This window comes from Manacus candei, unplaced genomic scaffold (assembly GCF_025592945.1).
Source record: "Manacus candei isolate 608988 ecotype Guabito, Panama unplaced genomic scaffold, ASM2559294v1 h1tg000046l, whole genome shotgun sequence".
Taxonomy (NCBI): Eukaryota; Metazoa; Chordata; class Aves; order Passeriformes; family Pipridae; genus Manacus; species Manacus candei.
In genome coordinates this window covers 8,418,574-8,441,702 of record NW_026138094.1, presented here as the reverse complement: position 1 = coordinate 8,441,702, position 23,129 = coordinate 8,418,574, and the positions used below count along the sequence as shown (strand labels likewise).

Sequence of the window (23,129 nt, the reverse complement as noted above, 5' to 3'; positions counted from 1 at the left end):
ATCAAGGCCTTCATACAATACAGTGTTGTCATGAACCAGAATGTTTTCTGTGCAACAGAATGACCTTAATTTGGTATCTGTGTCATTATCAAGGTAGGGGCAAAAGAAGTGTTCGTAGATTGAATGGTTTGTAGATTGTTCTTCCTACCCAGCTCCTTTAGAATCAGGTAAGACACTTTAGAGGTGGCTTTTGTTGCTGATACAGGAGACTTTTCTAAGTGATTTCACCAGACTTCTCATGTTGGGATTATCCTATCCAAACATCATGCTAGTATGACACACCGTTGGATATTTCTGTTAAGTCCTTGAATAAAGTGATTTTGTAGGTATTAATTAGAAGTAGTTATCAAACAAATGTTGTCCAAATGAAAAGTGACAAGAAAAGTAATTATCTTAGTGGTTTATGATATCAAAAACATTTGAGTACGAGCTTGCAAAAAAAAAAGAAACTGTGGGAACATGGAAGGACTTACCTGGAATGGTCTTTAGGGAAGAGGCTCTAGAATTGCTTAATAGGATTGTTTTGAATATCAGCATATTTTCATGGTGTTTGTTTAAAGTATCCTGGGAGAGGAGGAAAGCAGCATTAGTAACAATAGGCCAAGGTAAGTGTATTATTAGTTACATAACAAATAAATTGTCAGCTGAGTGTGACAAACCATGCAGGGGCTGATACTAGGAGTGCTGAGATCAAGGAGTGTTTGATTTGTTATGGAGTGTCCTGGCAGCTGGGCATGAATTTTTTGCCTTCTTAATAAGTCCAGTCAAACTTGGTGCTTTGATTGCAATTTAAAGCTCCTGTGCATAGCAGTGGAGTAATTGGCTTTAAATTTTTTTTCTTTTAATAAAACAACAAAAATATCTAATTTCACACTCTGGTCACTTGATTGATTGTGTTGCCTTCCTGCATTTGCTTTTCTCTTACTTGGTGTCTGTCAAACTTTTGGCTGTTGTCTATGGTTTCTCTTTATACAAGAATTAGCTTGTTATTCTGCAAAGTCATAAAGTGACTGTGACCCATGGTCTTAAGTTTATACCTAGTCATTCTCTATATAAATAAATCCCTGATTAGTTGCTACCTGCTTATCCTTCTGTCTTCAACGTCAGATTCCCCATTGCACAATCGGAAATTGTCTGCTCTGAAGAACACCTGTGTCCTTGCTGCAGCTCTGACACCTTGATTTCTCAAACTGGCAAGGCCTGAGATGAAGAATTTATTGAAACCTCTTTGTATGGCCTGAGAGCTCTGTCTCACCCTGTGAACTTACACAGTGGCACATACAGTGTAAAATGTGTATTGCAGTGTTGCTGTATTTCCTCGAGTAGCATCAAGTAAGTTGTTAAAATGGGAAAGTCTTCTCTTGAAACCCAGGGTTATGGGTTAAAATTAATGATTTTTTGTGTGTGTGTGTGTGTAAAGGATACAAATATTCTTCAATGGTCTTGTGTGGATTTTTGCCTTCACAAAAGGGGTGTGAGACAGAAGGGATTTCTGGGAGACAGTGTAGAGGCGTTGGGATTTTTTTTCAATAGTGAGGACAGGGTACTTGTGGAATTAGCTTTGCTGAAGTAATGGTGCCTGTGAACACAGCTTTAGCAAGCTAAAGAGTGTTGTTCTTCCTGATGTCCCTCTTGTTTATGACCTTATACCATAATAAAAGGGAATATATTATGCTATTTTTCCATCCTTTCCTGATAGAAGCCCTGTTGACCAGTGTTGGTGGTCAACAGGCACACTGACAGAAAGCCACACCTTGCTGACAACTGAGGTTCAGCATCCTTTGAGCAGATTTTTGTTCCCTGTTTATCCATTCTGAAGTGTGATATTGGCTTTAATATGTCATAATTGGAGATCTGCCTTGCATTTTTCTGTTTGTCTACTTTTCCTTTATATCATGAATTTTCCTTTCTCTAGAGAAAGTGCTGTTACTTTGTTATGTGTCAGTCTATTCTCTGGCAGAATACAATCACTATGGCAAGAGGATAAAAAGAGAAGTCAGATCTGCTTCAAGAGTTATTGTTCAAAATGCTTCTAAAAATGTAAATTTCTGTTTACGTGGCTTGAAGAAAAAGGGGAAATCCCATGCCACTACTTATCAACTTGGCCTTTTGGATACAAGTCCCTCCCTTGAAGCCATTTATGGCTTTATTTTTCCATGTAGAATTGTAGGAAAAAAACTCTGTACAAAGGTAGCATCATAATAAATGGGGGGATTGGCATCCAGCCATGCTATTTTTAGGCAATTGTGCTCTTAACTTGCTGATCTAAGTGTTCTGGACAGTAAGTGGGGGAGACATTGTACTAGAAATGTGTGCTCACATAGCTGAATCTTGTCTGGAAACAGAATGAATGGCAGACTTCCAGGAGGGCAGTTTACGGAGCCGTAACTGGAATATTAGTAGGTAAAAAGGATGCCCTCGTGATTAAAGCACAATGTTTGCAATGCAGACTTTTACTCGAAAGCTGTCAGCTCTGGCTTTCTCCTCAGCTGAGAAACTGAAATATGTGCAGTCTGTTCTGTATGGGCTTAGGGAAGAAGTGTAAAAAACTATTTTCTGTTCCATGGTGGCAGTGGGGGAAGAAATGCCAGTTGCTCTCAATCAAATTGCTTCCAATATTTAAGCTTTTCTTAAACAGTGTAATGACCTCCCCATCTAAGCAAGTGGTGTAGTTTTGGAAACCTTCAGAAAGGAGTATGTCTCACAGCAAATTTCTGATCATTCCTTTGTCCCTTATGCCTACCCGCTGTCTCAGGTTGTTAAAGCTGACACAAGGGCAATTCTTACTAATTTTCATTCTGACCTTGTTTCACTCTTGGTGATGTGTTCGTTTTTCCTTGGTTTAAGCTGTAAGTGAGTCTGTGCCTTAGAGTTCAGTTCTGTCACCAACATGGTAGGTTCACCTTCCTCCTGCAGTGCACTGTTAACTTTGACTCTTCTGGCACAGAGCAGCGCCATAAACCACATACAAGAGCCAATCCAAGCTTTTGAGGAATGAAGTCTTCAAGGTAGATCCGTTCCTGTCCCACTGCAGTGCTGTGGCAGAGGTATCCAAGGCCCCAAATTACCTGTATCATGAAACCATTGCATTGGTTGCATATAAGTACATATTGAATGCATGTGTTTAGGTTACACTTGGATGTTTACATGTTCCCTTGTTTCAGGCAGTATAAAGTAACAGTTGAGGGGAAACTAAGGCAAGATGCAAAACTTCATAGTGTGACCAGTTGGTGTATTCATATATTTGGTGAAACTTGACAATACAGTGAAGTGTTGGATAAATACCAGTTGCCCAGCATGGTGCTGCTGATCACCTGTGTAATATTTTCCTATGCTTTGTGCAGGGTGATAAATTTTAGTCTATTGACATCCAGTACTTAGAATTGTGTAAGCTGACTTCCCCAGTGATTGAAATAATAATTAAGGGATAAAAAAGGCAAAACCAAAACCCCCTAGAATAGCATTAAGGTTAAAACAAAGTAGCATCTTTAAGTCCCTTGACTAAATATAAGTGTATTGCAGAAGATGAGGAATGCAGCTTTGCCACAGGGAACATCATACTTATACCTCTTACACTGAAAACTTGTCCTTAAATACCCTCTTTGTTTAGTCAGGATTTAGCTTTAGGTTGAGCTCCCCATCAAACCACAGTAAGGGTATTGTATAATTTTGAACACTTAAATTAGACATAGTGCATAATTCTAAATAGAGCTACACATCATGCATGATAATCACAGCGTTCTTGGGAGTTAAGCTGAATTCAAGATGCCCTAACCAGAAATGATGATTGTGATGATGGTTTTATTTATTAACACACAGGAACCCTGATATTAGAGCAGGAGCTCCCTTAGCATTAAGCCCACATAGAACTGTAGCATTATAAGCTAATTAAAATTCTACATACTGCTGTTTATAAAAACAAATTATAACATGTTTTGTGCTTACTGTCAGTTCTCAGCAACAGGTGCTTTGTTAACAAGAAGCTGTCTATTTTGGGAACTCGTGTTAAAGCGGCTTTTATCTCTTCTGGGTTTGATATGCTTAAAATAAGTGAAACTCATGCTCTATTGAGAGAAGATTACTTATTCACTGAAGCTCAAAAGAAGCGATTACTGAATCTATATCTATTCTTTCAGTAATTATGAGGGTAATCTTGTAAGTGTTTGAATCTTCTTACAGATTATTCTTCATCAGCTTGTAAAGTAAAACCTGTTTTAAAATATAGCATTAAAGATAGTTTATGGAGTTGCTTTCCTGCATCCATTAAACTTTGGCCTGGTATTTTAAAGGAATGTAGAGAATTCTAGAATCTCCTGGTTCTAATTTTATACAACCTCTGATTTCTGAAATGACCAACTTCAAAATACGATGCCAAAGAAAGCAGAATGTAGCCCTGTCTGGTCTGTTTCAGAGCAGCCTTTCTTAACTTTTATAGAGCATTTTAAAAGAAGGCATTTCTTTACTGACAGATTTCAAGTGAACCCTAAATTTATTTATAGGGCTGTGTAGAAATACAAAGGGCAACTCAAGGATTCCTGCAGCACCTGAATGCCAAAATACAGGTATGAGATGGCACAAACTGCAGAGGAAAGAAGAGAGCTCCTCGAGCAGTATCTACAGCTTGTGCAGCTCGACACCAGTTCAGCCACACACGATGGAAACTGTGGTTTGTGTGAACTGACTTAGCAGACTGCTGACAAGCAATTACTGAGATGGTTTGATTTTTCTAATGGGTGTAACTCCTGAATTTTTATTCCTCTTTACCAGATACACCAGAGCAAGCACTCCCTAAAAGTGTGCTCTTTTAATAGTAGCTGGGTATTCCATCACAAGTGTAACTTCATGTAAGGTTTCTGAGGCAGTCTCATCTCAGACAGCCATTTTCCAAAAATGGGCCTGCTGAACCTGTCTGCCTTTAGCTTTAAATGTTGTGTGATCCGGGCAGGCTAAACTTAAGTACAACCTCATATTCTGGGAGAAAAACACTGTCCTCTGGGTTGTGTATGGACATACAGTGCTTTGGGTGGGACAGCATGGCCATTGGGGTGGCTGGCTGGTGTCCTCTGTGTTCCTCAGATACGCCTCTTGGGCTTCTCTCACCATGACTCCCCCAAAGATACCAGATTAAAACCAGCTTCCCAAAACACAAGACATGCTCTTTCCTCAGGTTGACTTTTCTTTGTCTATAATTCCTCAGAAACTGTCTTTACTTTGTACAGAACAATTATAGTTACTGTGTTGCTCTCAGTGTTTTTAATGTTTAACTAGTTATTTTTATTGAAGGTCCCTGTCATGTCTTGCTGTAAACAAGCGTGCCCAGCCCAAGGGTTATTTGCTGGTTTTTCTCTTGAACCTAAGAAGTGACTTTGTGGTGTGCGTGAGTTTTGTTTTGTTGTTTTCACTTGCATTCAGGTTGACCTCTCCAAAAAGGCAGCTTTGTCAGCTTAGATTTTCTGATAGTCATCACTGAAGAGACGGAAACTTAGAACATGTGGTGATGCTCTTTCTGAAGACATCTCTGTGCTGGTCTGGATTGGAGTCTGCTGGATTAACTAGGGTTGCCTATAAATGTATTGTGCTGCTGGGGAATAAGTAGTAACTAAGAGGCTTTTAAGTTTTCTAAGTCAGAGGAAAAATTGATGTTTCTTTGAATCTCACAAAGTTTTGATGCTGTCATATGCAGGGGCCTAATTCTAGTGGTGCTGCAGTGTTAGTCTTGAACAACAAAAGTCCAAATGTACATGCTTAAGTGTATTAACAGTGATAATCCTTGGTGTCTTGACTTCTATTTTGCTGCTTTAGGCTCAAATTGAAAAACATGATAAATAAGAGTGTTGAAGGATTTATACGGAGTGCTGCATTTAATCTTTTAGGTGCTACAGCAGTTAGCACATGCTTCAGCTTAAAGTAGTGGTCATTCCTGCAAAAAACCCACCATCACACTGATAGCTCTCTGTGGTAGCTTTTTGGAATTCCAACACTTTCATGAAAATTCTCTTGTCTGTATTCTGCCTCTGAAATCCAGCATAAACAAAATGTGTTTCCTCCTACGAGGCAGTAAAATGTCCGTGTTACTTAGCCTTTTAAATTTGTTTTCCTTATAGAAATAATCTTCAGTAGAATAGTGAATTTCATGGAATTGCCCCTTTATTACGTGTAGTGACTCTACAAGAAAGTTTGGAAACTAAATAAGTAGCAGTTGCTTATACTTCTGGTTTTTGTTTGTAGACTTCAAGTGGTCACTGCAAGTCATTTGATGCTTTTGCATGAGGTGAATGAGAATCTGAGGTACCTACAGCAGTTAATCTTTGGGTCTAGTAATCCTTACTTTGCAAAGGTTAAGCGTGGCTACAAGTAGTAATTACAGTTTCAAAGTAACATCTATTAATAGTGTGTGCAGACAAGCATGAGAATCTGAGTCCTTATTATCAGTGATCTCCTTGATACCAGTATAGAATCTGTGTGTCTTTGTTCTTGCCTAGTAAGAGTGAAGAGGTTGTAGTGAAATGTTCTCTTGTTCCTCGTGTAACCTTGAGTACAAGAGCAGACAGCTGTACGTAGCAATATACACACTTTAACACTGGAGGCTTTGTCTATACCAAGCATTCCTGGGTTGTATGATATTCTGGCTTGGATTAGTTATGAAAGTTGCTCATGTTCTTTCCCTTCCTAAGACCTGAACTCTCTCTTTTCTGTCCATCTGCCACTTCTGAGCTCGCCCTTTCTCTCGTGTGTGGCTCTTTTCCAGTAGTGTGATTCTTTCACAGTCTCCCTGTAATCTTAAACCTGGGATACAGCTTTCTTAAGAGTCCAAAATTTACCTATATTTTAACTCGTGTACTGAAGGATTTAAATGTGCTGACTGCCTAAGTTTGAGGTGAAAAGAGACTTCTGTAACTTGTTCCGTCTTTTTGTGAAGTTTCTGCTAGGAGTGTCTGATATATCAAAGTGCTTGATTTTAAAATAAGTCTATGCATGAAACAAAAATAAAAAGCTGTTCAACAGGAATAGACAGGAACATAAGTAGATAGTGAATGACTTGTCAAGTGAGTTGAGAGAACATCTTATGTAAGTCTTTGGTCACTAGTGTGAGTATTTTGTTTTTGATACTAAGTCATTATATAAATTCTCCTTCAGTAGTTTTAATTGCAACTTAAGTTTACTTAGTTGTGGACAGGAAGAATACTGGAGGGCTACTGAAATGAATGGAAAGCTTTAAAATGCATGGATTCTTTTGGTGCTGAGGAAGTTGGATCACTCCTGTGTTTTGAAAAATGCAGCAGCTGTGTGTTCTGCTGCTACAGGAACAAAGAGGTCGCTGCCCTTACAGATCTGCTTGCATAGTTGGTCCTTAACCATATTCACTTTTTTTAACTCAAAGCATTCTGATGAAACTGGGTCAGAGTGTAATACACATATAGCTGTGCTGGCAAATGTGAACCAGCTGCAGTCTTTTAGCCAGGGTGAGCTGTAGATGAAATGACATGTCTGACTGCAACCAGCAAGCTGGGCTGAGCTGTAATAACTGAGGCCCCTATTCAAATCTGCCAGTTCTTCTTGGCTCCGCAGCAAGTTGCTGGGACATGGCAGTGCCTTAAAGCAGCTACAAATGACTGCTCAGTGAATTTAAATTGGAGCCTTTTGGGAGACAGCAAGTAAGTAAAAAGAAAACAGGGTTGTTCTGTAGCTTGCTATTAAATTGAGTCTAGTGCTTTATACCCAGAGAAGTGTCCTGCTTCGAGCAGGACACCTGAGCACCAAATTTCACTACGGAGAGATATCCTCAGTCACAGCCAGTGCTCTGGTAACTTCTGCAGCAAGATTCAACAGAACTCTGCTCTTGGGCCTTTTTTTGCCATTTGTTTTGATAAGCCTGTAGAGGAATGCATTTCCTATTTATTGTTTTTTGTACCAGCATGCCTTTTCATATGGTGGTACAGGTGGTTATTGGATGTCTGTGCCAGTACATGCTCTAAAGTGAAGTGTCTGCACAACTACATGTCTTGCTTTTATTTGTGCCTGGGATGAAGCTTTATATGTTTAGGCAGCGCAAAATACCACTTCTGCAATTTCTTCCTTGCTTCATTAACTCAAAGAAAATGACCATTAGTACTGGTGCTACTTAAATCAGTGCTGAACTGTTTCATTATAGAGGTGATTATGACAGAGGAGGGAAAATTTTAATCACTTGTTAAAATTGGATTCATTATTTGAGTTGAGTGTCATGTAAAACTGTCAGTGTGTTGGTCTTTCACAGGGAAGAGTAGCTCACACCAAGTGCTGTGCTTTCTCTTTGAGAAGCAGTTTCAGAGCTGGCATTAGTGAGGTTCAGACTGTCTGGTGTGGTGCTGAGGCAGAATGCTATTTGGGTGGTCTCATCAACCTCAGCGTTAGCATTTGGGAGAGATCCTTCCCATACCAGTCACAGATTTTTAGGAGTGTTTGCAGAACACAAGACAGTACTTCAGCTGGGGCAGTGGATGTGAGGATCTCATTTTCTTACCGCAGCCTGAAGTATGAGGATAACTGGAATTTAGGAGACCTTTTTCTTTGGGGAAGACAGCTGAACAGAAGGCTGGCTTCTGTGTGTGGGACTTTCTTTTCCTTATTGAGAAGGGGGGGAAAAGAGATTATTCTTAAACCTCGTGTGTTTAATCCTGCTAAATGCTGCTCTCTCTGATCTTACTGATTAACATTTGAAGTCTATAAAGCTAGAGTATCAGTTATTTGAAACTAGTAGCATATAAACATTTTAATTAAAACAAAGAGAAGAAGATGAGGGGGAAGACCAGTATTGCAGTGCCTGCTCTGTGGAAAAAGAATGTGCACAAGTATTTTATTTACTTTACAAAGTATTGGAAGAGGTAGCTCTTTCCTCAGAGAACTTGATGGCCATAAGAGTTACCCTACTTTAGTGCTTCAACTCTATACATTTTACTGTCAGGAATGCCCTTTATATATTTTTACTTGGTACAGAGAGGACTTTACTCTGAGGATGTGCTATAGTGAGGGGGGAAAGGTGGGACCCGTAGCAGCAGTAGTAAGGAGGAAGGCCTTATAGATGCATCAGGTTGTTTGGAATGGGTAGACTTTAAGCACCAAAGGAGGATTTAGCCTGCAGAGCTATGTCCTGCCATGCTTATAGTAACAATAAATATTTCTGAGAAGCAAATGGAGGTAATTTCATCTTAAATTTATCAGCTAATGCAAAAAGAGCCAGTTTATTCCATAATCTTCAACAAAGTGGATGTTCTGGGGTTGCACTGAGAGGAGTTGTTTGAGGCTCTTGCACTTCCTTCTAATATACTTCCTTCTCATTAGTGCTTGTACAACTGGTTATACAACTATACTGCAAAGGAGAGCAGGGAAATGTGCTTAAAATATTGTAAAGAGTCTGTTGTTCTGGGTTTTTTTCTTTAAAAGGAATCAATTCTGCATTCAGAATAACATTCAGAATTCAAAGAATTGCCCTGTGCATGTTGTGCAAGCACAGCTCGGGGGGAACAGACAGAGCCCAGAGGCATTTCCAGGAATTTTACAAGTTCAACGTTTGTTTTGTGACACCTCAAACAAGTAGGACATACATGTAGTCATGTTGATCCTAAGACCTTGCAGTCACTTTAGGTATGAAATTGCTTCCAGTTTCATACTGAAGCCAAGCTAGGAGACCAGTTTTGAAATACAGAATAGGGTATGCACTTGCACTTGGGATTTATTTTACAGTGGGCTTGATGCTCAGCAAGAGCTGACTGCCCCTAAAGAGGGTCGTCCTATTTTTAGACATGTCACTTCCTGTGCAGTGTGTGTCAGTTCTCTGGAGCTGATCTTCTGTCAGATCAGCAAGCTCTCCAGTCCACCAGAATAAATAGTCCTGTTTTTTCCATCAGATGACTGAACTGATCTGACTGGAGGCAGGGGCAGGGGTGTGCAGCAGTGGGAGTGGGCTTGCCCTTTCACTGCACCGTTCCAGCAGTGAGTGCCCACCATTACTGGCTTATGGGATGTTTGGGCTCAGCGATACTGTGGATCTCCCTGCATGAGGAATTATGGACAGTTTTGAGACAAAAATCTGAAGCTGAGCCAAAAACTGGGGTGATTGGAGGTCGTTCCCTCCCCCAAAAACATCTGTTCAATGATCTCCTGCTGTTCATGTTTGCTGAGCTGGGGACAGAGTCCGGCTGCTCTGCCCGTGGCCGTTTCCTCCTGCCCAGGCGGTGGGGAGGAGAAGTCCCTGAGGCTCAGTGCTGTGTCATCCCGGCCCTTGCCCTCCCGAGGGAGGGAGTGGATGTGTACGGGAGAGGTATGTCTGAGGTGCAGTGCCAGGAACTGCCAGCACTTGGATCTCTCTCAATGCCGTTTTTGGCTAGTGGTTCTCCTAATTCCTTAAGCCTCTCTGCTGCTGAAACAAGTGGCTCCACACGTGTCTGCAGCTAGACCCTCTCTCCTGCCCAAACAGCACACGTGACAAAGGAGCTGAGAAACCAGTCTATGGTGAAACTAATTGGCAGAAGATGGAGTGGTCGACTTTAAGTTTGATCACTTCCTTGTTTCATTTTGGTGCATGTGAGCACTGAAAGGGAGGGCACAGCATGAGGGAGTGAGAGCTTATTATACTGGTTTGGCATTCTGTGGCTTTAGGGCTCAAATGGATGAGTTCAACCATCTCAGCAGCTTACAGGCTGCTAAAACATGTGTTGTTCCTCCTGGTCACATGTCATCCCTCACATCAATTCCAGAGGTTTTCCTCTGTTGTGCTTTCTACTTTTCGTGTTTTGGTATGTGATCTGATTGAGCTCACTGAACTGTCAGAAAACTGTATGTGGTTGTGATAGCCCTTTTTTTTCCTGGTGGTTTTTTTTTTGGTAGTTCATGGCACTGATTGGGTGGGTGAGGGTCCAGCTGAGCACTAGAGCTGGCATGGGGGATTGTACACAATTGCCCCCTTCAAACACAACAAGCTGCTTTGTTGGTGCAATTTCTTTCTCATTTTACTTTGTAACATTGCATCAGTTTGATCCTATCTCTTCTTTTTATTCCTCAAATATTAGCAACCAATGAAGGATATTCTGCTTCCTGTGGCCCTTATTAAAACTCCTCAGAAGAATCCCTGGCACTTCCCCTTGGAGATTTAAGTGTTCTGGAAGCTCATGCCAGTGGCTTGTGCTTTGGCTGGTGACAGTACCCACTGGTTAATGAACTTGGGAACTGGCTTAGCTGGAACTCAGGCCAGCTTTTCTTGTTTTTCATCTGGGCATCTTTGTGCACCTTTCACAATTTGTTTATTAAATGGGAGCAGAATTATTTATCTTTTTACATCCGTCTTAAAGATTGTTATGCTGTGTTTGCATTAGCACCTGGTCCCTTCAGCAGCACTGTGTTGGAGAATATTAGCAGTAGCTGATGCTGTTATTGAGTTCCCGTGTGTTGCTTGAAGCTGATATTGAACAGAAAGGCAATCATGGTACATTTTGAAAGTTAGTGTGGTAGGGTTCTTTAATATGCTGCTGCCTAAAATTAAAAGGATTAATATGTGTATTGTGACATTGAATCTCTATTAGCACTTGAAATTCTCAGTCAAAAGTGTTTTTAATTAGTCTTTCAATCTTAAACATTCTATGCCAAGAGTGACTTGCATAAGGTTTCATCCTTAAATTGTTTCTAGTTACCAAAGCACAGAAAACTCGTCTTCATTTACGCTCCCCTGAAATGGCTTTGCTGGATGTTGGGCCCAGCATAAAAATTAAATTCCCACTGCACTACTTGCAGTTTCACTCTGAAGGGCTGTCTGGGGAAAGGCAGGAATGAAAGTGGTCTTTCAGCTACAAGTACAGTACTTCAGCAAAATCAAATTTAGCTGTCCTGTGAGGTCAATGGGGGCTTTGTATGTCGAAAGCAAGTGCTTCTATATTGGGGTGGGGGAGTGCAATCAACAGCTGAATAAGCTTAATTGCAGGTTGAAGCTGAAAAAGGTACTATCAGATTTTGTCTTCTTGCCTGTACATCTTCCTTATCATATATCTTGAACACCTTCTCATCCTAAGAGTCACTTATTGCTGTGAGCAGAAGACTTGTTTCTGTGTTACTGTTGGCTTTGCAACCCAGAGGTTTGCTCTTGGTATCAATTTCATATGTTTTGGGGAAATAAAAACAAAATGCAGTGGGATGTGGGTGTGAGAGGAGATGAGGAGATTTGTCTGGAAACAAAATAATGGGAAAGTTGTTTGTATTTGAAACCAAATGCATCTTATGTAAAAGGAAATCTTTTTTTACCCTGGTGCTTCTTACAGTGGTTTAATCTAGTTTTATAACGTGGCAATTGGTGAAGTATTCAACTATCTTGAAACCACTTTCCCTCTGTTTTGTTTTTCTTTTCTTTTGAAACATATACTGATGTTACTTGAAAGATTGATTTCGGTTTTTTTTCAGTAATATTGCTCATTTTTGGTTTGACTTAAAGAGTTAAAATCACACATGCTTTAGCTTAATTTTTAATCAGGAAATATAAAATGACTGACCCAAGTCGATCTTGAATGAAATAATTGATACCTTAATATACATAGTTTCTTAATGAGAAACTGTTTTTTCTTTCAAAACTGATTTAAAAGGCAATTGTATATTTATAGAGTGGGGTAAAAAATGGAAAATTAATTTCATCTCACCAAGTGACAGATGTCAAAACTGATTTACAAGTTAGATCACTTGATAATAATTAGGAGACTCAGAATACTGATGAAAATGGTCATTTGCTCTAGTTTTCTTGTAAATATCTGTAAACCTTCTTAATACAAGCCAGGGACAGAAACATATAAATTATACAGTTGAAGATTAAATCTAAGGATGTTAAATATCATGGCAACTCATATATCTCTAGGTTTTCACACAAACTTGATAAATAGGTATGTGTACCTGGTCTCATTTTTTTGACTGAAAGGGTGATTATTTTTTTTTTTTGCATGTGAAAAATCATAACATGGGGTTTGTGGTAAGAAGTCATGTTGTCTTTCACTAATGACGCAGTGACTAAACAGTGACGTGTGAGTTCATGTGACTGCTGGTAATTATAATTATTATGCAGTAAGTAAGCCTATGTTACCATGCTGGTCTCTCATTTTGCAGTTCTCATGCACAGTATTAGGTGTTCAGGTTTCAAGGAGAATTCAGCCTGATTTGTCCCCCTCACCTATCTCCCCTCACCTGACTGACAGATGCAGTGATGCTTCCAATATTTGCTGAAACGAATTTTCTTTGTGGGTATATATTGAGCATAAATTGGTGGGGCTGGGAGGGTCTGAATGTGTGGGTCATGCAAAGCCCACAGATGACTGTATTTGTGGTACTGGGCAGACTTTATGGACTTCTTGGGAAAGGGCACTGAGTTACCCACAAGGCATTTATTCTGGAAGATCTTTTTGCTGAGCTATGGGAAACTTCAGATTTTCAAATGTCAACTGTAAAGGAAAGGTTTTGTCAGGCCTCTAAATACTGGGTTGTGTGTATCAATTTCAGGTTTATAGAAGAAGGGAAAATGGCTCAAGAAACGAACCGTAGCCAAGTGCCTATGCTTTGTTCCACTGGCTGCGGATTTTACGGGAATCCTCGCACAAATGGCATGTGTTCAGTGTGCTACAAAGAACATCTTCAAAGGCAGAACAGTAATGGTAGAATTAGCCCTCCTGGTAAGTAACACCGACATATGTGTGTTTGAGCAGCTCAGACTGACACAGGTGGACAGCAGCTTCCTGCTCATGTCCAACTGCTAGATGTTAGGAGCAGTAAGATGCTTGAGTAAAATGGTTTGCTCTCCCTCATGGAATGAGCCCGGATGAAATGCTCATAATATGATTGTGCTGCGATTAATCTGCTCAGAAGTAGACTCCTGATACCTTTGGTAGTCATTTGAGGGTTTCCAATTTGAAGATCTAAAAATGCAGAAAAAATACCAACATATTTTTCCTGAAATTACTGACAGTAGAGATAAGATTTACCTTGGGGTATGTTTGTGAAAAGCATTTAAAATACAGGTATTTAATCTCTGCAGCCTCATGCTGAAGGATTAACCTGTAGACACTTGATACTTTCTCCTTGTCTTCAGATACTTCTTTTTAGCTCAGCACCCTCTGTACTATCCTTTCCTTCAACTTGACCTTTTAAATTGAAGAAAAAGCTTCCATTGAAATCTGGGGATCTAAGTTCTACAACTTCAAAATGGATCTGAATTTGGCATTAGGATGCTATGTTAGTGTTTCTCACAGATCCATCTTGGTTTTTCAAACAAACCCCAAGCTTCTTATGTCAGAATACTGCAGTTTATGCTGAGAAAGCTGTTTGTCGATGCTTTAATTAGCAAAAAATAGTAACTATTTCAAATCTCCAGCTTCAAAATTCTCCGCAGTGTAAGTTCTGGGGGCCTGGGGCTGGAATGAGATGGAGATATGGCCAAACATAATTACTTTTTTGTAAAGTTATGTTTCATTATGATATAGGCAGAGATTCAATTACTTTCCTGGCTGGTGTCATAGGGGTCAAAGAGTAATTGCAGTGTGTAACTTCTGTAATCCCAGGCAGTAGTGTAACACATTCTGCATTGGTCCGTGTCTTCCAGCAGCCTCTGTCAGTAGTATAACCGAGTCCTTACCGGTTCAGTGCACAGAAGGCAGCGCCCAGGAAACTCAGTCCACTTTAGATTCTACATCGACTCCATCTATGCAGCCAAGGTAAGGTGCCTTTATGTAAAAATCTGTGTCAAGATGGTGAAATGAAGTGTACTGATCCTGCATAGTTTAAATGCTGGGACCTGAATTAGGGGAAGGTGTAAGCTCTAACTGCTGACTTTAAAGCATGGGATCTCATGGTGAATACTAGCAGATCTCTTGGCTTCATCTTGCATTCAAATGGAAATTTGTCTTTAGAATTTAACCTCAAATAGGAGCATTGCCAGCTTCATGCTGTTCTGAGGAGATTTGTCTGGCTAGTCTTCTGATTCCACAACTTGCAGTTGTATGTTTACCAAAGGAGAGCTCTTTTCACCTTAGAAGTTTGAGGGGTTTGTAAAATGGCAGAGAGCTGCTTACTAGAGCTTTCAGAAATAAATGTGTGATAATGTGTTAAGAGCCAGTTGTTTCACAAAGATTGGAGAGTACTAGGACAGGGGAAGGATATCTGAATCTTGGTACAAGTTATGCTACTGAACTGATCTCTGAATCTTGGTACATGTTGTGCTACTGAACTGATTTCTTATTAAACAAGTAATTTCCATCTGGATTATTCAAGGATACATAATGTCCTCTTGCAAACTGCTCAGACTTACTAAGTGTTCTCCATTTGTAAAAGCTAAATGTTTGTATTTGGTGGCTGGATTTCAGTTTGGAATGACACAACCAACAGCAACTCCAGTGCTTTGGAAATTTTTTGAGTGAAAAGTGTTAGTGTGTTACACTATGGAAGCTAACTTGCAGAAATACTCATTCCAACTTTTTTTTTTTTAAATCAGAATGTAGTAAAACACAGGTTGAGGGTGATTTCATCAGTTATTGCTGGCTGATTCTGCTCAGACTGTGTTTTCTGCTCCCTAGCTTTTTATAGGACGTGTTATCTCGTGCTTGGATCCTGCATATGAACCGAGAGCTAGGTGCCATGCTTGAGGCTATATTTAGTCTTTCCATTCTGAGACTTCTAGTTGGGATAGAAAATATATATCTTACCCTGAAACAACTCTTCTGGTGTGTGTAATAAAAAGAAAAGTCATCCAGGTCAGTGCACAGATCTGAACCAATTACAGTGCCTTGGCTTTGTTCTCATACAACTTCTGTAGAATCATGAAAGAGAATAAAAGCACCTCATTGATCACTGGCTTGATTGCAGGAGAAATAAGTGGATGGTTGCTCTTGGACTTGTACTTCAAAAGAATTGGTGTCACTTATTTGGCTTTTTCTCTAAAATAAAAAGTAGGAATTCAACTTCAGTCTCTGGGAATACCTCAGACTTACAATACTCTGAGGACACATACAGTAAATTGACAGTGTAACCAAAGCTGCAGTTGAAGACCTTTGTGCAGTTCTTGGCAGTTAAAATTGCAACTCGAGTACTCTGGTTGTGCTGTGGACCTCTGCTGGGGGAGTGTCATGGTCTGCTGGCTCATGGGCTGCTGAATAATCCAATTGTTTGACTTCAAAGTGAATCCCTAAGTGGAAAGGAAGAAACAAATAATGTGAATGAGGTAGGGCTACCTGCTGCTTGGGACTTCAGGTCTGCCTGGTCCTGGATGAGCAGCTTGGCTGGGAGCGGCTGCTGGTATTGAATTGGTTTCTTGTATATCTGTTCAGGGTGTTCATCTGTGAGTTTTCAGTCAGGCTGTGATTTAGCTGTGTGACTGACAGGGTGTGGAAGTTTGGCCAGCACTGCTTTATGCTGTGAAAATCTAAGGGGTTCTGTGTGCAGCTGCAGCTGCTTTATTGCTGGAAACATAGACATGCTGCAATCTTCTCATTCCTATCACTAGAACACCAAAAGTAGCTCCTCTACAATTATCTTGCTCACTTATGTTATAAAAATCCTTGTGTATTGAATGTTGCATTGTTGCTTTTGTGTAAAAAGATGGTATGCCAAACTACCCCAAATATTTCCCTTTTTATAGTTGAACTGGTTTATTGCATTCAGTATGAATGCAAAAAATGTTTACCTTTTTTGTCAGTTCAGGTTGTGGTGTTTTTAAATCATTATAAAAACAACTTCAGAGTGTGAGAAGTTCTGGCATGCTTTTTCATCAAGAGGTGCTCTAATGTATCCCTTTCAGGAAAAGAACGTGGAAATGCATCATAAAAGTTGTAACTGTCTTCTTTTGCTTCCAGCCCTGTGTCAAGTCAGTCACTTTTAACAGAATCTGTAGCATCATCCCAACCGGATAGTACGGCTGTGGACAAAACAGTACCTGAGACAGAAGAATTGCAAGGTTGGTGCCTAGTTTTCAGAGGGAGAACTTAGGAATAATGTTTTTAAACTTTGACTGTTCTTAATATATTCCTGTTCAAGAGATGACTGGTTCTCAAACCCAAATGTTCTGTGAAATCAGAAGGCAAAATAAGGATAAACTTTCTTTTCTTAAAAGGCAAGTCAAGCTGAAAACTGTTATGTTTCACTGGTGATGTCAGTATCTGCCATAACAAGTGTGTTAATTGGTGTTGGAAATGCACATTGTAAATCAACCTTTTTTTTTCTATCTTTATGCTACAGCTATTACATGTAAGTAGAGTTCTGAGTATCTGCCACCTCTCAGAGGAACCATTTGCAGCAGATACCAGAGAGGTTTATGAGCATATTTGTGATAGAGGGTGTTATGACATAACCATTGCAAAAACAGCTTTAATATCTTTTAGAAACAGGAAACACCTACAAAAGAACCTTTCACCTATGAACTGTAGTGGTGTAATATTTTGACCTACTAAAATTCATTTTATCAAATATAAAATTACCAAACCACAGACTATGCTTGGTTGAAGGAAAATGGCTGAGTGGGTTGTTTTAAGTATATTGACCTAAAATCCTTATTGCTGGTACAGTGTAAAGGTTTTGTTTTTTTTTACTTTCTTTCTGTGTGCAAGCTTTCAGAGCTTAAGACTAAAAATTTTTAATAATATTTTTTTGGAGATGCAAAAATGCCAGATAATATACAAAATGTGCTCAGATTTGTAACCTGTAGACGTTATAAAAAGTATTTAAAGGTAAGTCAGTAAGTATTCTGCCTTTACTTCTGCTGACACAGTTAAGGCTTTAGTGGGTGAAGTCACGTTTCTGTCTAAACATAAGAGTTTGGATTTTCCACAGGTACAACTTGTAATTCCACTTAAAGATGCTAAATATTAGTACTTTCAGTGTACCTCTGGTATCAAAGTTTTACTTCTCAGATTTCTAAACCTGACCTGTCCCTTTTTGTGGGGTGGAATGTGAGAGTCATTAGTCAGCAACTGTGCTGGGTAAGGACACGTCCTTGGTCACACAAACAGTGACTGTAAAACTTAGGAGAAAAGTTTTTAATGCTATTACTATTTTTACTAATCTTTGAGATGGTTCTCAAGGTTCACTTCTTACTCATTTGGATAAATTTGTGCTCCTTCTAATTCTCCACCTTTAAAGCTCATTCTTCTTAGTAGAAGGTAAGATAGGTTTCTCAACTTAAAGCTTTTAATTGGGGGGCATATCTTCATTTTTTTACAGTATGTGTTTCAAGGATCAACCTATATCAGGTGTTTAGATTACTCAGCTGAGTCCTGTGTCCTTTTCTTTGTACCCTAGTTTCTAAACTAAGAATACCACTGCCATGTAGTTGCAGTTCTAAATTACAGTCCCTATTTATAACTCACTGTGGCAGGGTCAACCTTATTTCCTTGGGAGTTTCTTCTGTGCTATCCCTTAACTGAAAATTATAGGAAATGTAGTGTTTCCAGGTTTAAATATTTTGATTTGAAAATGTAAGTTTGGAAAGAAAGCAGCTTAGAATGGATGCTAAGAGGATTTCATTGAATTGGTGTCACAGTTGTGCATCCTAAAGTTTCTTTTATTTTCCCCACATTTGAATTTCAGTCTGCTGTCAAGAATATAATACAAATGTGTAAATCAAAGTTCTTTTAGTATTGCCTGACTTTCTAGCATTAAAAAAAAAATTAGAAAATCACAACAATGTGGTAATTGGTCCCAGACTGAAGAACATCTAATGCTACTTCTGTTGATTTAGGGTAGGAAAAGGAGAAATTATGTCTGCTCTAATGACTTGTTCAGTATTTATTCTGCTAAAATCTTGCCTTGTGGGAATGTCTGTTTTGGGGCAAATTGTTCTATGCTACTTGTGTAAGGTCATGTATTGTATTTAGTTGAGTTCCCCGTAACTTGCCATTAAAACAAAAATTACCAGGCTACAACAGCATTGAAAGAAAGATTGGGTGAACAATTAAGCTTTCTTAGATTACTATTATTACTTTTCTAAAGCAGACAGATAAATGGGACTTGTGCTGTGTGCACACAGTCCTTGCTGTTTGCAGACAAGCTAAAACCATGAGGGGATAAAAATCCCAAAGAGCAGTTCAGATCTGTTTTTCTTTGTTCAATTTATGCATTGCAAAAGAATAGAGGAAAAACTATAGAATATAAGTCTAGGCTTTACAGTTAGTGTTTCTGTGGTGATACTTGTAGATATGCAACACTGCAAAAAGCCCAGATGCTCTTTGATAGTAGTACTAGACTTTTTTTTAAACTTTAATGTTCTTAAATACCATGAAGATACCATTAAAGATGACCTAAAATGAAACTCATTAAGTACAATCCAGCTTTTCTAGAAGCTGTCTTCTATTCTGAGCATCTCTCCAAATCATTTTAGATTGCCTCCTGGGCTGTTGTACCTTTTGCTTAACATTACAGCCCTGTTAGGATTAGCCAGTCAGGATTCCTGATTTGTTAGCCAGAGGATTAACCAGGCTGCCTCCCAGCAAGCCTGCAAGCGGGTAAAGAGGCACTTCCCTTCCCTAGGATTAATGAGTTTAAAACCATCGAGGTTAGGATTCATACCTTGTATTTCAGGCAGGTTTTCAAAGGTAAATGAAACTTGCTATGGAAGGCAGGAGCACTCCAGCACATACTTTATGGAGCTCTTAAAGCTGAAGAACATAGGGCTAAAAGTATAAATTGAACTAACAATTTATGTTAGTTCATAATGGGCTAGTTAGTTCACTAGATGGGCTCTCGGCCTGTTTGGGGCTGAAAACTTGAGAAAGCCAAACCAGCCCCTCTGATTTTCAAACTTATTGTGAGTTGGAGAGGAGCATGTATTGTTAGCATTGCAAAATGCCATCACTCACGTAATGTGGTGTGGTTACTACTTTGAACAAACAGAGTACAAACTTAGATTTGAATAACTGGGCACATCTAGGTTTTAGTGAGGTAAACCTGTTTAATTCAGTCATTGATGACTGAGTTTAAAAAATTGATACTAAAACAATTAAGCTACTGCAGCATTTTGTGTGGAGGTAACCTGGACCAAAGGTGAATGCAGTTGAACTAAAGGCTTTAGTTTCAGTGGACCTCAACAGGGCTGGTTCAGTAGGCAGTATGGGAAAGGAATTGATGGATACTTGAGATTTTTGTGATAGTACCAGGGAGGTAGAGTATGACTATGATATAAGTGTAGAAAATAATATAGGATATCCTGATATACTGGATGAATGCTCCAGGGAGAGAGGAAACATTCAACAGAGAGATTTAAAGCTAAATTTTGTAGATGAGTGTGCTCTTACTTAATTTGCCTCTTCCTAACGTTGAAATAGTGTATTTTAGGCTGATTAGTTGAGTTTAGTGTTAAAATGTTAGGAAGTAGTGATCTTCTGCTTAGGATTAACTTCACATTTCATTTGTCTGGTGGAGTGGGGATTCTTCTTCTTAGGCCATCTAATCAGGTGCTCTTAAGAATTAAATGTAGCTTTTTATTCTCTTCCTGTGGGAATGAGGAACCTTTTTCTTTAAGAGGCTCTGCCTAGTTATGCAGGGGTGATAAATGTAAAACATCCAGAGAGAGAAGAGAACAGATGAGGTGTCAGGAGTCTTGCTGCACACACAGGGAGCCGAGTTGTGCCTTCAGGGATTTGCAAGTGCTGGAGTGAACTCTGTCTTGCGGGTGCTGTTTTTGTGGTCAGCCAGAGCACACTGAAGTTCAGGCAGGGTTGGCACAAACAAAGAAGCAGGAAAAGCTTCTACCTTTAGGAGGAAATCCAGACCCTGCTTGTTTTGATCAGCTAAGAACGTGTTCTGTAAATCAGGGAACTTTTAGCAGCCAACTCAACTTGTCAGCTCCAGAAAAATGAGTGTGTGTTCATGCCTTACTCCTTTTTGGTTTGGCACCCTGTACTGGTGCTGCCAGTGCTTCTGTGCTCTGGCTAAAGGCAGAACTGGGGCTGGGGAAGGGAGGACTTTTGTTCAAGGAAAGCAGGCAGCAGCATCCTGGAATCCAGATGAAGTCCAGCAGCTGGGAGTGGCTGCAACATGTTTCCTGCAAGCTCCAAGCTGTTGGGCAGTCTTGTATTTTACCTGCCTTTGTTCTGTTGTGGTCATCACAACTAGCTTATAGATTGAGCACTGAACCACTGGCACTTGGTCATCTAAGGATGTCTTAGTGGTTGGGATATTCGTGATTGTCATCGAGGATTTTGAGTCAAATCTCTGGCTTCTGTGCAAATTGAGACCTAAAATTTATGGTTACTACAGCAGATACAAAGTGAGTGACTTGTGGCACAGTAGAAGAATCTTCCCACTCAGTTCTACACTGAGCAGCAGTTCTTAAATATTTTTAAACCTTTTTAATGTGAGAGCCATACGCACAAAGAAAATGTAAGTATGTATGAGAGCCTTGTTATGCAGGGAAGAGTGCCAGTTTTCCCTAAATTTAGCAAATAGTTACAGAGGCTTTTAGTGAAACTTATATTGAGGTAACTGGATTTTGCTACAACAGGAAATGCAAGCTTGAGAGTCTTAGCTGCTAGAGGCTAATTCATGGCATGAGGCTGCCTTAATGAATTAATAAACACTGCAATGTCTGTTTCATATAAAGCTGCAGAAATTCATTTGAGTAAGTCTTGCCCCTTCTGGTACTTACCTCTCCTATTTTTGTCTTTGCTGCTTTTGATTCTTATCTCAAAAACCTTTGGATATTATCTGTCCACTCAGGAATGTGCCCTTTACAGCCTTTTAAAGCCATTGAAGCTTTTTTGCCAACTATCGTTGTTAGAAATTTCAGGACAAAGAAGAGCTCTTCTTGTAACATACATGGTGATTTAAAAGGATTTAATAAACCATGTGTAATAGTATCTTTGCTAGATGAACTTGTGGAATACACTGTCCCCTCAGGCAAAGTCTTTGCTGGTGATCAGGTATCTTGCTACCCACTGATGTTGCTTAGTACAGACTATAATGTTTTGATACATAGACAAAATGATAAGTGCCCTTTCCTTTAAAAATAAAAAATCATCAGAATAGCAGCACAGGAAAAACCCCACTGGAATTGTCATGCAGAAGGGCTGTCGACTGGCGTAGAACTAGCACAGAACTGCATCTGACAGTCTCTGCTGAACAAAAGTCCAGCTGCACAGAGATGCCTGCAGCTTTTTCCCTGACAAATGCCTGAGCTTACTGTTGTATTCCTTTCCTCACAACACTGGTTCTAGCTCTGCTTCCATTGACATTTCTCCCAGCTGGAGCTTGCTTTTGTTCTTTGCTGCAAATACTCCTAACTTCTGTGTGCCTTACTGGAGACTTGTTCTGCTGTGGTCTCATTAGGCAGAGGTTGGCTCTTAGCCCTTCTTGAAATGAAGTTGGGGGTTTTGGTTTCTATTTCTGTTTTGTAATGTAAGGAATGTGCAAATACTTGAGGAAAAGCAGCCAACTTCTATTTTTACCTGGGTCAGGCAAATACTACCATTACTTGTTTGTATTCTCCCATACAACCTATAACCTGTTTCTTTTAGATGTGAGAGAACATTAAAGTAGGTTGAAAGTGGCCTTAGCAAAAGCATCTTTAAAATTAGGTGTTCACCTGCTTCCTTCTGTGTTTCAGGACAGTGTAGTTCTTCCCTGTAAGTCTGTGTATCCAGAGCTGATGTTTCTCACCCCAGGTAGTGACTAGCTCCTGTGTAGGCTTTTTCCAGGTGTGCAAGAGCAGCAGCATCACAGTGGTAGATATTGTTCTGAAACACTACATTCTGTGTGGTCTCAGTGTTGCAGCCTTCAGCAAAAATAGTGTTGATTCAGGATTTGAAAGAGGGTGTTTGGCTCAACCAATCCTGTTACATACAGTGCTTCTTACAAGCAGATTGTGGGAACTGGGCTGGTAAGCTGTGGGGAAACACTGGGGTGTTGGATTATCGTCCCATATCTGAATCTTACTCTTAAACCTAATGTTTAATTACTCTGAGTTTTTTATGGTATTGTATTGTGAACTTTATGTGAGCATTTAGTGAATCCTCCCCTTAAATTATGTTGACGGTCTAGAAGGAGGGAGTTGCAGTCACTGCTGAGACACCATTACACTTCAGGTGTGGAAACTAATTGTACATCATGAACTTTAAATTATTGTAGGACTTAGAGGAGGGGAGAGA

General features: G+C 39.7%; 1 protein-coding gene across 9 annotated transcripts in view; it reads left to right on the top strand.

Moving 5' to 3' along the window:
• Nucleotides 1-23,129, top strand: part of ZFAND6 (zinc finger AN1-type containing 6) — a 36,485-nt gene that overhangs the window by 11,619 nt on the left and 1,737 nt on the right. For 7 of the 9 annotated variants that reach the window (XM_051796975.1, XM_051796971.1, XM_051796974.1 and 4 more), the window contains 3 exons: nucleotides 13,507-13,676; nucleotides 14,603-14,714; nucleotides 16,848-16,948. In XM_051796975.1, the coding sequence (XP_051652935.1) occupies nucleotides 13,526-13,676; nucleotides 14,603-14,714; nucleotides 16,848-16,948 (364 nt within the window). In that variant the 5' untranslated portion in view covers nucleotides 13,507-13,525. Of the gene's footprint in view, nucleotides 1-1,317; nucleotides 1,333-13,506; nucleotides 13,677-14,602; nucleotides 14,715-16,847; nucleotides 16,949-23,129 lie in introns of those variants that run through there. The other 2 variants (XM_051796972.1, XM_051796968.1) reach the window with 2 other exon arrangements.